The sequence below is a fragment of the Chanos chanos genome, chromosome 12, assembly GCF_902362185.1.
Source record: "Chanos chanos chromosome 12, fChaCha1.1, whole genome shotgun sequence".
Taxonomy (NCBI): Eukaryota; Metazoa; Chordata; class Actinopteri; order Gonorynchiformes; family Chanidae; genus Chanos; species Chanos chanos.
This window is the reverse complement of record NC_044506.1, coordinates 8,171,565-8,186,932: the sequence shown is the minus strand read 5'-3', so window position 1 is coordinate 8,186,932 and position 15,368 is coordinate 8,171,565. Positions and strand designations below refer to the sequence as shown.

At 40.3% G+C, this 15,368-nt stretch overlaps 2 protein-coding genes across 2 annotated transcripts; both read left to right on the top strand.

Annotated features, from left to right (window-relative positions):
- Positions 1–866: 866 nt before the first annotated feature.
- fabp10b (fatty acid binding protein 10b, liver basic) lies at positions 867–1,863 on the top strand. The gene is made up of 4 exons (XM_030789402.1): positions 867–933; positions 1,091–1,263; positions 1,608–1,697; positions 1,813–1,863. Exons 1-4 carry the CDS (start codon positions 867–869, stop codon positions 1,861–1,863), a joined length of 381 nt encoding a protein of 126 aa, XP_030645262.1.
- A 5,772-nt stretch (positions 1,864–7,635) lies between these two features.
- edn2 (endothelin 2) lies at positions 7,636–9,565 on the top strand. The gene is made up of 5 exons (XM_030789471.1): positions 7,636–7,699; positions 8,144–8,294; positions 8,429–8,542; positions 9,205–9,297; positions 9,463–9,565. Exons 1-5 carry the CDS (start codon positions 7,636–7,638, stop codon positions 9,551–9,553), a joined length of 513 nt encoding a protein of 170 aa, XP_030645331.1. The 3' UTR covers positions 9,554–9,565.
- Positions 9,566–15,368: the final 5,803 nt, after the last annotated feature.

The following is a 15,368-nucleotide window of genomic DNA, read 5'->3' as shown; positions in this document are numbered from 1 at the left end:
ACGAGGAACAGCAAGAAAACTGTCCATTTAGTAAATGGCCATCGGAGGGCGCTCATGCATTCTGTTAACGTGCATGCATAATGAGAGGCCATGTCTGGTGTTATATCTAACATAGGTATAGACATTATCTGACTGGGATAAAACAAGTGTGCTCAATTCATTAGAAAACACTTATAATGCATTTTATAAGTTGTTAACTCTTTCCAGACTTGATCTTCTTTAAAGTAAAACTTAAAAAAAACACCACATAATAGCCTAAACCCCAGTTTGTCAGGGTTTTCTTAGCTGGCAATGGTAATTATTTTTGATAACTAAGAGTTGCTCTTTTGGTAATAAGTGTGTTTTACTTAACCTCAGGACCCAGACCTACTGTAATCCTAACATGTGAATCATACTGATGTTCAGGAAATAGCACATTCTCTGCCATGTTGTGGTTTTCTCAAAAATAACAAAAAAGAGGGGGAAAAAAATCTAGGCAGTTAAGCGTTAAGCTTTCCTGTTTGTTTTTCTGCAGAGTTATTTAAGGTCCCCTTGAGAAGACTGTTTGGCTGAGATACGATTGCGTTTTGCTTCATAGTTTCAAAACCGATGCACAGTGGCTTTGCCAGCAGCGCCATCCTTTGAGGCTAATTAACACAGACAATTAGCCTCACAACAACAGGGAAACACAGAGTCTGACATAGTAACACGCCTGGTTCTCACCCCCTGATCATTGTCACTTTCACCTGAGCATCTCCTTGTATATGTGTGTGAGAGAGACAGAGGTTGTTGAAATAGGACAGACTGAATCCTGAAGATACAGCCTGAAACAGCAATTTTAGGATCATTCTGAACCTTTTTTTTTCATAGAAGTAAACACTGTAGACATGGATTTTAATGGAACATGGCAAATGTATGTCCAAGAGAATCCAGAAGAGTTTCTCAAAGCGATATGTAAGTATCAGACATATGCCTACTGTGCTTTGCTACATCAGAAGATAGCATACAGAACTTCATGTGAACTTCATGAGAGTCCAAGTATTAAATGTTAGTACAAACAGTGTAAGTACTAAGTACTATGATGTAAAATGTATATACTGGGATTTCTCAGCCGCACCAGAAATTTTCCTGAAGATGATCAAGGAAGTCAAGCCGGTGACAACAATACAACAAAATGGTGACAACTTTGTCATTACCGTCAAGACAACTCTTCGTTCAAACACCAACTCCTTCACTATTGGCAAAGAAGCAGAAATAACCACCATAGACGGAAAGAAGATGAAGGTATGCAAAAAAACAGGTTAAATGTGAAAATATACGCGTTTTACATATTAGTGCTACATAATAATGGAGATTAATCACTCTATTTATGACACAGAACAGAGCATTGTTAACTGCAGTGCAAAGTCCTTCTTCCTCAATTCATTAGGGTTTGAAGGCAAGATTGTACCCAATCGTTGTTAGAAATAGCGGCTAGGTCAGATATAGCTTTATCGTTCTTTCTAAAGAGAAAGTATCTAATCATCATAAATCCAGTGTAATGATAATTTTTTTATCTCTCCCCAGCTCATTTAAGATACAAGAGCTGATTGTTTCTTGTATAATTACATCTCTTGTCTGATTGACAGACTACTCCTAAACTGGTTGATGGAAAACTCGTCATCGAGACAGACTTGGGTAGTCATGTGCGGGAGATTCAGGGAGGAGACATGGTGGAGGTCAGTCACATATCCGTCGATCCTGTGCCCGCACTGTACTCAGTCATTTATTGACAAACATGAATGGTAGGGTTCTGACTGTTTTTTCTTTTTTGTCCTGACCTCTGTCTTCCAGACCTTAACGGCTGGGACCGCGACCCTCATCAGACGAAGCCGAAGGGTGTGATGTCGGAGCCCGTTCAGTGTTTACAGTGGCTGTGGGTCAATACAAAGGGAACTGTTCTTTTGTCATTATGCAATACATTTAGATGTGTTGGCTGAATACTTATCAACGCTTTGCATGCAGTTTAAAGTAAAATGACTTGATGCAATCAGGTACTAATTAAAAGACATATACATTCCTGCAATAACTTTCTTGCTGTGCATCAAAACACAGCTTCGCATTATTTCATAATTACGTTTCAAAGAGATTATACAAATATTTAAAAAGGGCCTGTGTTAGGTTTACAGGATGAACGAGTGACTATCAAACAGCTTTTGTTTAAATCAGCTTAATGATTTCAATAATTAAAATGTCTATGTCCTAAATATTAGCATAATACATGAATATTTGCTGTGTGATATACTATTTTCTGTGTGTTTTCTCCCTGGTGTGATTCATGTTGTCATGGATCATGAAAGCCGCTAGCTATCGTCCTTGAGGAGTATGCAACACACTGCTAAGCAACACTGCCTGCAATGACAAAAAACTGTTTAGTTAGGACAAAATATGTGGCCAATGTAAATAAATGTATGATTAAACAATAGGACAAATGTGTTTGAATTATTTAACTTCTTTCCATTTCTTTAAATTGTCTGAGGCATGTGGATCAAGTACCATGTTGTTAATTACCATCTGAACTGGACAGATGAATCTCAAAATAAAATTTACACTTTACTTTCAACAATAATATGATATATGTATGGAGGACAAGATTTTTTATTTTATCACTCTTATTTTAACCACTATTTTTCACAACTGGTATTTGAATATTCCATGCGTAGAGAAGTAATTGCTGCATATTAATAAATTAAATAATAAATGAATACACCTGTGAGACAATACTACTTTTGTTCAGTTGTGTTTAGTCATAGAAGGAATTTTCAGGCAACGATTCAACACAGTGGCTCTACTCAAGCAACTGAAACAGAAATATAGAGAACAGGCAGTGATAAAGAGAAAGTAGCTTAGATATTGAGTCAGAGATCGTCTCTTGTGGTTTAAAGCAGGTCAAAACACAATGTAGCACAGTATCACCTGTGGGGTTTTCGGTGTCAGCGGATTTGTAGCGTTACTGCTCTTTCGTTATCACAGCTCCCCATTTCCCCACTTTTTTCAGCAACCTCGACGTTGCACAAGGATTCGCATTCATAATTAAAAATAAAACTGCAATTTTCTGATGAGAGCAATAGTTCTTAATCACCTTATTGATAAGATTGGCCCTAAGCTCCATAAACTCTAAACTGGTATCAGTACGTACAACAACAACGTCTATTGAGAAGTATGACGTTTAACCACAACAGTCATGCTTTTATTGGCCTGTTCAAAGTTGGCATAAGCGTATAGAGCTGATAAAGACATGATACCGAAGAAGTGGATCTGACCTACCTCATAGGTTGTCATGACGATGATAACTGTCATGTTATTTGTCATGGTTTTTCAGCGAGGGAAGTTGTAGAGTTGTAGAACCCAATAATGTAATAATTTCCTGCAAATGTTTTCGGAATTATTACATTACTGGGTTCTACAGAAGTGCATCTACAGCCTCGTGCTAATCTGTTTCTTCGTGGGTGTTACTGACTAAAGTTTATTGGCGAATAGGAAGTAGCGCTTATTGCTGAAAACTCTGATGAATCAACAGTATCGATACCTACACTCAGTACGCGATGTGTAGGTGGTGAGCAAAATGACCAAAATGCATCCCCTTATTAACCTGCCGCCACCCCCTCCATCTCCTAGTAGTCCATGGTGCTGAAGTAGCAGACGGATTTGTAATTGCGCCTTTTTCTCTGAGTCCCGCCCTTCTTTCAGTTTCGTCTTGGATCAATAATATTCTCTAAACTTTATTACACGGCTTTGTTGAATGCTCGATTCTGATCGGTCAGTTACGGCATTTTACGGTCTATTATGAATAACAGACCGTTGCTACGGAATTTTTTTTTCAGCGGAAGCAATAAAATGTTTTGCGTCAAATTATTGTTTTCTTTAGTAAGAAGCCGTGCATTAAGCTGGATAATGTACAGCGAGCCGGTCATTACTGCGAAATAAACCCCCACAGGGTGACGCAGGACCCCTACGTGAAGCGGAGGAGAAGGTCAGAGGCACACTAGACTGCAAGCAGCATCGCCAGGAGGACAGCTTGACGTTAGAGAGGATACAACGTTTGTTAAAGCTGAGTTGAGTTCAACTAAGCATGTGGACACAAAATCCACTGGTATTGTTCACACATACGTGTTGTAGAATATAGGCAATTTCATTGAATTTCATGTTATTACTTTTGTAGAGAATGAACAGTCAGAGAGCAGCAGGACAGTTATACACAGTTGTAAAAGGACAGCTGTAGTAGGGAGAGAAGGAAGATACCTGGATAAAATGTAATTGTAGAATTAGAAATGTCACAGTTATGGTTAAGGCGTCCTGCAAAAATGTTCTCTGGGAGGTGTACATGGGAGTGTGTACTTGTGTGTGTGTGTGTGTGCGCGTGTGTGTTGGCTGGTGGTGCGGGAGCAGGGGGGTGCTCCCATTGGGCCATCTCCCCTGTTGAAAGATGACAAATTGCCTACTGCCTAAACTGCACTATCAGCCACCATCTACTTTCTTTTTTTTTTAAGCTTTGATGCAGGCACTGATGCAGAGTGACTCATAGATATGGAATGGGACAGAAGGTGTGTTTTAGGCTTGGTCTTCGTATTTTAGGATGAAACTTGTTTATTGCTTATGATTTGTCCGGCATTGTTTAGGCGATACTTGTCTGACAAAGTGTTACCGAAGTGTTAGGTCATCATTCCTTTTCAGTTAATCACAATGCAAACCCATCATAATCATTAAATATCACTGACTCTAACCCCCCCCCCCCCCCCCCCCCCCACACACACACACACATCACTCTCTCTCCCTCTCTCTCTCTCTCTCTCTGGTGAGAGGTGTCAAAGTCCATGATCCATACATTCCAGAACGTCACTTAAGAAATTCTTTGGAATCCTCAGCGTACCCCCAGCTACTTGTGTTTGTCATTTTACCATTCCACATTCTTTGTGCTGTGCAACTAACAGGAAGACAGTGAGATAAGGACACATTTTTGCAGTGTGACTGCACAGTTTCCATGTTCTCCCAGTGGCTGCAATGCCTCCTTTCTGGAGAGAGAGAGAGAGAGAGGGAGGGGGAGAGAGGGAGAGAGAGAGAGAGAGGGAGAGAGAGAGAGAGAGAGGGAGAGAGAGATTAATAAAAACATACGGAAATATCCACAAAACAAAGGAAACACTGATCTTCCAGTCCTTTGTTTGTTATGATTTTATAAGTGTTTATATTTGATAGAATATATCAAATATATATATATATATATATTTGGCACTTTCTTGCTATTATCAGTTATAATGAAATGTTCTACTGTATTTGGCAAATATGCAAAGCCTAATGCAACAGGGGGGAGGAGGCATGAGATGTGTGTGTATGTGTGTGTGTTGGGGTGGGGTGAGGGGGCTGGTATGTTTTTGGGTTTTGTCGACGGGGAGGTTTTTACCCCCCAGATTGCTGTCTGCTACTATACTGGTCCCAGTCATCCAGTTTGTGCCAGTGGACAAATATTTGCTTAGGCTATTCAGACTTTTTTTTCCTCTGCCTTTTAATGGGACAAATAGTTTCAGTAGTGCCATTGTTTATTCGATTGTGACATCACTCTGGTATTTCCTCCCCCAGCAAAGACTCCGCGTCCCTCATGGAGTGTTTTTTCCCTGTTTTGGTGAAATAGGTTGTTTTCAATGCTCTGCTGAATGCAATTTCATGTTGCTTTCTGTGCTAGTACAATGAGATGTATCAAACAGACAGGATGAGGGTGCCTTGCCCAGTCTGTGAACTTTCAGATCAGTTACGTTGAAATTCAAAGCACCCCAGTAATAATGAATCTAATCTAATCTAATGATTATGTATTCACTGTATGACGAATTTTTACTCTCATTTAATACTACATTACATTTCACAGGGTAATTTTTAACATTCATCCCAACGCTAACTTCACTTCTCTCAGACCAAAGCACCCGAAAGCACTGCAAATTTAGGGTCAATTTTATATTGATTATATATTTTATCACAATTTTACTATCATTTCTCAAATTCAGAAAAAAATTAGATTTTACTACTGTAGTTATATCAAACGCAACCACATTTATAATGACGGACTACATTTTACTCGGCACCGAGGAAATAAGCAACGAAGGGAGAGCTCGTCTCTCACTCTACTCTCAAGACATGGAAAAGGATTTTTCCAGGGACTCAGAGACTGGTTATTTACGGTCATGAGATTTACAGGTAAATAAGCCTGTTTTAGGGTCAGACATGTGTTTAAAAATTGAAGTCAGATTCCAGGTCGGGATTTTGTTGCCCATAATGGATTTCCCAAATCTGGCTTTCGTACCCAAGCCCTCAACACGTTTCCATTCAGCTTCTAATCAGAGCATCTTCCGTTTTGCCCCATCATTTACATGTTTTATTCTTTGCTGTTGGTTATCAGGCAAAGGTAATGTGTTCCATCCGTTGTGCTGCGGTTTGGCTTCCACTGCCTCTCACTGCAGTAATTCATCCATGTGATGTGACAGCCCTCATACTTTGCATGGACATTACGGAAACCGTTCGATAATATGACATATTAGTGTGTTTAGGTTCCACTGCTTAGGGTTCACCATGATGTCAAGTGTTGTTTGCTTAATCAATAGGACAGGAAACTTACACACACACAAAAAAAAATGTGAAGTAAAATTGGACTGTTTATTTATTTAATGATTTGGTTGGTTAATTTGTTAAAAGGAGCTTTGAATGAATGTCTAAGGTTAAGTTACATTTTAAATTCAACAAAACGAGATGCGTATGCTTGCGTTTTGCTTTTTTTTTTTTTTTTTTAATTCACAGCTTTGAAGTTCTTGAAATAGTTACTTTGTGTGTAATTTCATTTCATTGGCCTGTAAAACATAAACAGGCTTTCTTATTCTGCCTTTTGTTTCTGAGAGATCGGTCTCATGGCATTCCTGTGATAATTCAGCATCTAATTATAGTTATGACGTGATCGCAGATGCATGCATAGTCACAGAGAGACACTCTAACAGAATCTGGGACTGCAGGATTACACGTGCTCCGATCGATTCATTCCACGGGGAGCCTTGGCATTTGGTCCACGCTGATCTGGAAACCAACCTTAGGAGTATGCAAAACATAACGTCAGCAGTCAATATCTCCTCACTTCTTTTCCTGATGACTCTGGACTCCCCCCTCTGGAACAAAAAAAAAAAAAAAATCAAAGTGCTCTGAGACCTTGCTAGGCTTCCTGTTTGAATCGGTTCAGTGACAGTGACCTACGCAGACCGCCTGCACAATGGGAGTCATAGGGGGGTAATCATTCACCCCCCCGACACACACACCCCGAACGTCCTGGCACGCTGCCCTTGCAACCCCTCTGGGAGTTAGGGAAGTCCTGGAATGTGTGGATACGGTCGTGTGTCTTGAAGTTGTGTAACTACACGGTTCTGCGCTTTGGTAGAGCGAGGGATGAGGGCGGGGCCAGAGTGGTGATGTCACAGAGAGGACCGATATAAAAGAGAGGCCTGAATGTTGAGTTCTTCACAAACACCTGTCGCTTTACTTCTTGCAGCAACAGCAGCACTCGGGACCGTATACACAGCGTACCTGCGCAACGGTGCTCCTTTGGACTTAATAACCGCTTCATCAAAGTCACATTCTTGAGATTTTACGATGGCTTTGTCAACACTCACCTGTTTGGCTGTGGTTTTCACAATCTTCATCCTCCTGCAAGAAGGTAAGTCTCTCTTGTGTTTCAAATACACCAAAGTTTTATCTGTTACGACGTGTTTGTCAGACCGTCAGGTCATGCATGCAATATGTGCACAATAGTCATATACTGTACAGGTGGTAATGTATGAGGTTGGCATACTGTGAGAAGACTCTAGAACATGCAATAACGGTGTCTACACTTTGTCATGCTCTTTAAAGGCACTTAACTCTCACTGATAGTAGCCTCCAGGTGTACAGGTGGTTACGCTCATAAATGTTCTCCACTGATAGCTCTGTGTAATGCTGAAATGACTCTAATTGGCTACGACGCGTTTTTCACCATTTGACTTGGACCAAATCACGTATTTCTGTATTGTATATCAGTCATGAATCAAATAAAGATAAATCTAGCAACATGCTTTGTTTAGTAAATCCTTTTCATTGTTTCTCTCCTGTGTATTTTGTGTAGGATTCAGTCTCCCTGTGTCTGGACAGTCTGAAAACGCAGTCAACTCTGCGCCCAAACGAATCCGGACCAAACGGTGTTCCTGTAACAACTGGAATGATAAGGAATGCATCTACTTCTGCCACTTGGACATCATTTGGGTGAACACACCAAGGTGAGCCCAACCGAAAGTTTACGAGTTCTGTGGAAGCATTTCGAGGGAGCGAGAAAATATAGGATTAATCAGTACATAAACACAAAGCGATGCTCAGCGATAACTCTGTCGTTTTCATCCCTCTCTCTTTACAGTAAGATCACCCCGTACGGTCTGGGAAGCCCCCTGTCCCGACGCAGGAGGTCCACCGAGCGTTGTCAGTGCGCCAACCCCAACGACTTAACCTGTTCCAGTTACTGTCACACGAGGTAAGCATAGTTTACCTTTCCTGTCACAGCCTTATCCCATCTCACCCCCCCCCCCCCCCCCCCCCCCCCCCATCTCCTCCGACAGACGCCTGTCTCTGCCCTGGATGCCATCGGCAGTCGTCTGTAACGGACGGAGATCAGGGCTAGTTGTAGGTGGGAGTAAGGAACGATATTCTCGTTGATAAGGCGGAAGCTCCTCGAGTAACGATATTGAGAAACACGTCGGAGGAGGTGAACAAACATCTTGAGGCTAGATGTAGAATTACGCAAATTTTTTTTTTTTTTTTTTTAGCCATGCTATTTTTGGAAACTTTTATCAGTCTCCATGAGCAAGGGGATTTTGTTTGTAATGCAGTGTTTTGGATTCCTGTGGTTTGTTGAATCCCTCAAGGTTGTAGACGGGTTTTTGTCTCTTGCTCTTCGCCGAAAACATACACATTTCTGGGAAATGACCACTTAGAATTGTTTGCTGCGAACAATACAAACAATAGGAGGGAATATTTGCACTGAATTTGTTCTAAATATTTGTGTACAGCGTTCAAGTCCAAAACATCTCTTTAAAAATATTTATTCAGATATTAAGCTTTTCTGTTGATAAGCAGTTGTTGATTGGGATGCTGTATACTCAAGTTTGTAACCCTGTTCTAATTTTGAATCCACAGCTCAGAAGATCCAAACTTAGTGATTGTGAGCCCATTGGAAAACCACTCAGACAACAAAGATAGAACCAGCAATGACCTGCTTACCTCAATCAGGTAAAAACACTGGCTGTTACAACACGAGATTGTCAAATACACGACTGATACATGGTTAGATGATGAACAATAGAAATAGCATTGGATTAAGTTACGCTTAGCTTTAGTGTTACATTAATGATGCTAAATTTGATGTCTTTTTTTCTTTTTTTTTTTGGCCTCCAGGCGTGTGGTCAAAGCAAATTTATTGGCAGCGAAGCGATCTTCCTCTCCCAGAAAGAAACCACTGAGGGCCAGCATCCCCAACGCTGGGTAAAACGACACGGAACGAGGAGAAGTGAGAAACGCGAGCCTCTGAACAAAAAACAAATCCTGAATGATGGTCTCCCGGGACCCCGTCACTTGGGTAAGAGACCACTGGCTGGTCTCTGGTGTGCCTGGGGAAAAAGAGAACGAGGAGCAGGGATGTGTTTGGGAATACCATCCCGATCCCTCACGGAAAAGGGAAAAGGAGCCACGCGGAGAGAAGGAGAAGCTCTGGTCCCATCATGTCTTTGGGGATGGATCTGGGGGATGGAACCGGGGCCGTTTAGACGTGGCTGAAATGAAAGCGTGGAATGAATCCTCTTGTTCTTCATGAACTGAGGCTTTTTCTGTGCTGACAGATCATTTCAACTGGAAAAAAAAAGAAAAAAAATAGCACTGAGATGTCTTATTTTCGAGCAACCAAAGGGAAGAACATGCCTCTGAAACGATTTTCTTTTTCTTTCTTTCAAAAGAGAAGACTGGAAGAGGTTACGTCTGAGATACACTGGAACTTTTTCATCCATCCCTTCCAAAACTAAACACCTGTTCAAGGCTGATGGAATGACAGCTTTGTTAACAAGATATTGTATATGTAAATTTTACAGGCTTTGCCTAGCACTGGTTTTAAAAAGAAAATGAATATGAAATTTAATCACCACGATTTGACATGTTATCCATCTTAGTCTGTCCCACTGCTGGACTATATGTTTATGAAAATGTTAGGAACCTAGTTATGAACCTCTTATGAACCTAGAGTCTTGTGTATTAAATCTACTGAAATTCTTGTTATCATTTCCTCTGTATCAGAGCTTAGGTTTCAACCATTTCATTCGAAGTGAATTTATTACTGCTTATCAACAGTACCTTAGGGCCAAAGGTTTCTGTCAGAGGGAATCTCTCCCATACACTGCCAGTGTGTCTTGATAGGCTTTATGATTAAATGGCAGTGATATTGGGAGCAACAACAGACAAAATATCAATAGGAGTCAGTGGGAAGGTCTTATCAACACTTCGTAATCCTTTCCCTAAGAGTATTTTCCTCTGGCCTCTGGCACGCTAGTGATGTAGGCCTTTTGTTCTGGCGGAAGTATTTATTGCATAGTTACTGTAGAATGTTTTGCTTGTTCCGAATGCCATCAGGTTTCAATGGCTTGGGCCGAGCCAGAAATGCTGTAATTGTTTTTTCCTCTGATCTAAAATGGCCAGTTAATGCCTTTGTAATTGTCCATTATGAAAGATGGAAAACAAAACAAAACAAAACAAACAAAAAAAATTTGCACTTCTGTGGAATGTGTTTGGAATGTGCCTCACAGACAACTCACAGACAATCAGCATTGTTTGAGAAATGAAGTGAGTTGCTAACTTTTTCAAGGCTGGACTTAATATTATTATGCTGTACATGACAGGGTTATTTATTTTGTTGTTGTTGTTTTTGTTTTTGTTTTGATTTTCTCAAAATCTATATGAGAAGTTACTGCTGTGTAGCTTTGTAATTTGGATTTCTGATGTCACAAGAAAACTCACTCTGAAACTCCAAATCGAAGATACTTGAAAACTGCTTTGAATGCCTGTACACTTAATTATCTGTTGGAAAGTTTATTTATTTATTATTATTTACATCTATTTATATTTATATGTCATTGTGTGTAAGATTATAAATGTCAACATGTACACATGAACTCTTCTGAATAAATAATTCATATTGAAGTCAAATGACTCGTGTTAAATATCTCATTCAGTCTGAGTGCAAAGTATGTAGATTATCAGAATGGAATGTCGATGACCAGTGTTGCATTAACTGACATCTGTTATTCTACCAGACATTGGATGGTTTCAACAACAGTTTGGAACATGTCATGAAATAATATTTTATGAACTACCCTTTATTATGTACACAGCCTCTTAAGAATTTTGAAATATATTTAGCAATCCATAGTAGTTTGCTCCTTTTTTAAAATCTTTAGTTTTAAGTCTACTTCAACTTTTTTCCCTAAATTTCCTCCTGGAGTGGTTAATTTTTTACACAACCGGTATATTTATAGAAACTGCTTCGTAACATTGCGTGTGAAAGTCTGGACAGGAGATAAATCTATTGTATTTTTTTTTTGTTTGTTTTTTTTTGTTTTTCTTTTTCAGAAAGAGACAGGTGTTACATACATATTTACTCAAAGCAAGCACATTCTGTACCAAACCAGAAGCTAAATGTTTCAGGAAAGAGTCACAGAGTGTATCTCCATGGCATTTAAATGACTCCTTTGTGTCCAGTTAGTCAGTTTTCTGCTGTGGTATGTTGTCTTTCCGAGGTGTGTTAGCTGTTTGTCTTCCACTCAGTCCTCTACATGAGATATTTACCTAAGATTCCTGGTACCGAGATCAAGAGCAAGTTTGACACTAGAAAACACACCAGAGAAGAAAACAACAGCTCATGCTCATGAAATTGATGAGTTTATGTCTTTGATTTTACGACGACAGTGTAAATATTCAACTTACTGTTTTTACTGCTTTAAAAGGCACAGAACATTGCCATAAAACTGTGAAAACAATTATGAAACCTGGATTCTCCAGAGAGAGGACGTCTTAAGCCCCATACACACACACACACACACACACACACACACACACAATTATGTAACACGAGCCAACAGTATTGCACGTTCCGGATAAAGAATACACGCCTTCAATATCCACTTATTATTGCCAAAAAGAAAATGAGGTTATGCTGGAACAAATTTTTAGGTCAGTGTCAGCACCTGTGTCTTTTTTCCTTCTTTTACTCAGCTCTCTTCATCCTTTGCATCTGCATTCTCACGTCACACAAAACGCTAGGTCTCCTTCCACTTGTACTTGTTCCTTTATTTGATGTTAAATAGCTGACTCAGAGTTAGACATAAAAAACAGGATGCTTTTTCACATTCCACATACATTCCTGGGGAGCTGCAGTTAACAAGAGGAAGAAAAAAAAAGTGGGGGGGGGGAGAGAAGAAGGAAAAACATTGGAAAAATTCAGACACGTCTACGCTCAGAGAGACGGGCGGCTGATACAAAGTGGATGGAAACTGATTAAAGACTGGTTAATCACTGGGTTCCTCAACATTGTTTGTTCTACCCCAATACTCTTTCTTCCATTAGCTGATCTCACAGTACAGACCAGCTGTGAGTCTGACGGTATTTGCGTATGTGTATAATCATGCATAAAATCATGCATAAACCGTAATGTTCCGTCTGTGGATATAACCCTGTTCATGTTCTATTATGGATTGGTTTCCAAAACAAAACTTAAGAACGTTATGATTTTATTCGGATTGTGGGAGAAGAATTAATCTTATAAACTAGCTTGGAAAGTATTAGAATCTGTTTCATAAGTGTTTGTGCACTTGTGCATGAGGCGGCAGACAGAGAGAGAGAGAGAGAGTGAGGGAGAGGGAGAGAGAGAGAGAAAGAGTGAGAGAGAGAGAAACAGGGAGGGAGGGAGGGATAAAGAGAGAGAGAGTTGTTATTATTTTGTTCCAGTCAGGAGGCTTTGTAAGCGTATGGAGATTACAGTGGAGGCCAGTATCTGAGAATTCCTTCTCTTCCGGGTTTTGTTCGCTGTGGACAGCAGTGGATGGCTGCTTTGCTGTGGACAGCAGCAGACGTCTGCTTAGCTGCGCGCCACCTCGTGTGGTCAGGCTGTGGGTGTCTGCGCTGAGACGAGCCGTGAGGGGAAGTTTGTTATCAGAGGTCAAGTGTCTGGACATACAACGTGTTGTTTTTTTTGAGCGTTTGTTTGTCACACTAAATCATTTCCATTATGCAACATCATTTAAAATAATTAAATAACGAGACACAATCCTATTTTAATATCAGGTATGCCTTTACCCCCGTTAAACGTGATGTCATTCTTTTAATGATACGTTCCCTTAATGTGCATGACTGAGAGGGAAAAACCATCAGACCAGGTTGGTTACAAGAAAGATGTGGGACGTGCCTGCACTTGATGGCATTTTTGAAATCGCAGCTGAGATCATCATCTACTCTGTTGTGTTGAGGCCCACGTACGCTAGATAACCAGATAGCCCTATTTACAGACCTGAAGACAGTGTAACCAAAGTGTAAACAACCTGTCAGACTTTGTAAACAGTCACTGTATTTTTTTTTTTTTTTTTTTCATTTTTGAAGACCATCAGATATCTTAATTTCTCATTCAGGAACGTGCACGATGACCATCTCGTAGCATCACCTGGAGCAGACAGACGGAGAATGTGGAGATGCGCTGTCACTGGAGATGTATGTGCTTTGGCAGAACCATCTAGATGCTGCGGTGCTGCACGTTCAGTCTGAGTGAATTGGACATTGTGAGCTCCATTAAGCTGTAGCGTTGTTGACCACACACGTAGTCGATCCTGTTGCCGCAGTAACCTAACCTGAGAGCTGAACAAGGAAATACTGAAAAACTGAAACTTGGAACGTAAAACATTAGGAGGAAACTTACTCATTCATAGAAACCATTTGTGATGTGTTTGCATGAATGTTGCTCCCAAAGGAGAATGAATTTGATGTTTTTCATGAACACGTAAGATTAACGACCTGTCAGGAAAGGCCGGGGGGCATTTTGTAAGGTACTGTGGAATTTCTCTGCAGAAGATATTTTTTCCGGACAGTCATGCAAAACCAACAAAGTGACAAACTTTGATATGGCATTTTTGTCACCAGGAAACCTGAAACCTGAAGACATGAGTGTGGACGATAAAATGAAAATGACTGGTCAGTATTAAAGGTGCCTGACAGCCAAAACACTAGTACTACACATGGCAAACGTTTTTTTCAGGGAAAAAACGTTTTGTTTTTTTTTTCCAGGGAAATTACGCTCGTGTTAATGCAGTCTCGTTGTCTCGGTTATCTGAGGGAACAATACAGTATCAAACAACGTCCGTGAATTTCCAGAATATTAAAATGGGATAAATGGGAATTTCAGACTGAAACTTACAGAGAACAAAGGATGTGTCTTTCTGGGGCATTTATGGTCATTGTACTCAAATCTTTCAAATCCATTCATTTTATTACAGGATGAGACAGCAAAGTGACTGAAAATGGAAAACACAGAAATACACGCACGCACAAACATACACGCACAGACACACATGCACGCGCTATCCGGCCCTTAGCTCGGGTGGCCAGGAGTCTCCTTTGTTTGTGTTGTGTCTGGAGGCTGTGGAGCTCCTGCTGGCTTGGCATAGTGCAGGAAGGAGAGTGGAAAGGAACATTCCAGAACCCCAGATGTTAGGAACAAAGGGGAGATATGGGGTATCAATAACAGGGTGGGGGCAATGAGATCTGACCTTTGAAAGCAGCCCCCACCAGATATGCCGTAATGGTTTCCCTCAGTAGTTCAGTATGACCACATACGGCAAGCGTTGTTTCACTGATGTGATTACAATACATCTAGAATGTCCATGACGATACTAGAAACAGCTTCATAGTTATAGTATATGGGACCAATCTAGGTTGCTGTGTGTCGTGTATGAGTTTTGTGTTGAATGTGTTTAAGGCTAAATAAAGTTATTTTCATGTATGACCTACATGGTGAAGTGAAAACATTGTAGTGTGTGGTCTTTAATGGGTTATTGGTTTAAGGTTTATAGACTGGTTTGTATTAGTACAAACAAGCTCAGACCATTAAATGTTATGTAACAAATTTGAGAGGGATGTTCTGCAGAAAGATTTAATCCAGATGGTGAGCGTGTGTTCTTCCTCGGAACTGTCTTCAGAACAGCAAAGCCAAAAAGTGTCTTCACACAAGCTTGACAAAACTCATTAAGTGTTCCAGTTCAATACCATATGCCACC

Bases quoted from the DNA above. Each gene is read 5' to 3' on its own strand.
- fabp10b (XM_030789402.1), top strand. From the start codon at position 867: ATGGATTTTAATGGAACATGGCAAATGTATGTCCAAGAGAATCCAGAA. The intron at 1,264-1,607 runs GTATGCAAAAAA...TCTGATTGACAG, and splicing joins TAGACGGAAAGAAGATGAAG to ACTACTCCTAAACTGGTTGA. The intron at 1,698-1,812 runs GTCAGTCACATA...TCTGTCTTCCAG, and splicing joins AGGGAGGAGACATGGTGGAG to ACCTTAACGGCTGGGACCGC.
- edn2 (XM_030789471.1), top strand. From the start codon at position 7,636: ATGGCTTTGTCAACACTCACCTGTTTGGCTGTGGTTTTCACAATCTTC. The intron at 8,295-8,428 runs GTGAGCCCAACC...CTCTCTTTACAG, and splicing joins ATTTGGGTGAACACACCAAG to TAAGATCACCCCGTACGGTC. The intron at 8,543-9,204 runs GTAAGCATAGTT...TTGAATCCACAG, and splicing joins TCCAGTTACTGTCACACGAG to CTCAGAAGATCCAAACTTAG.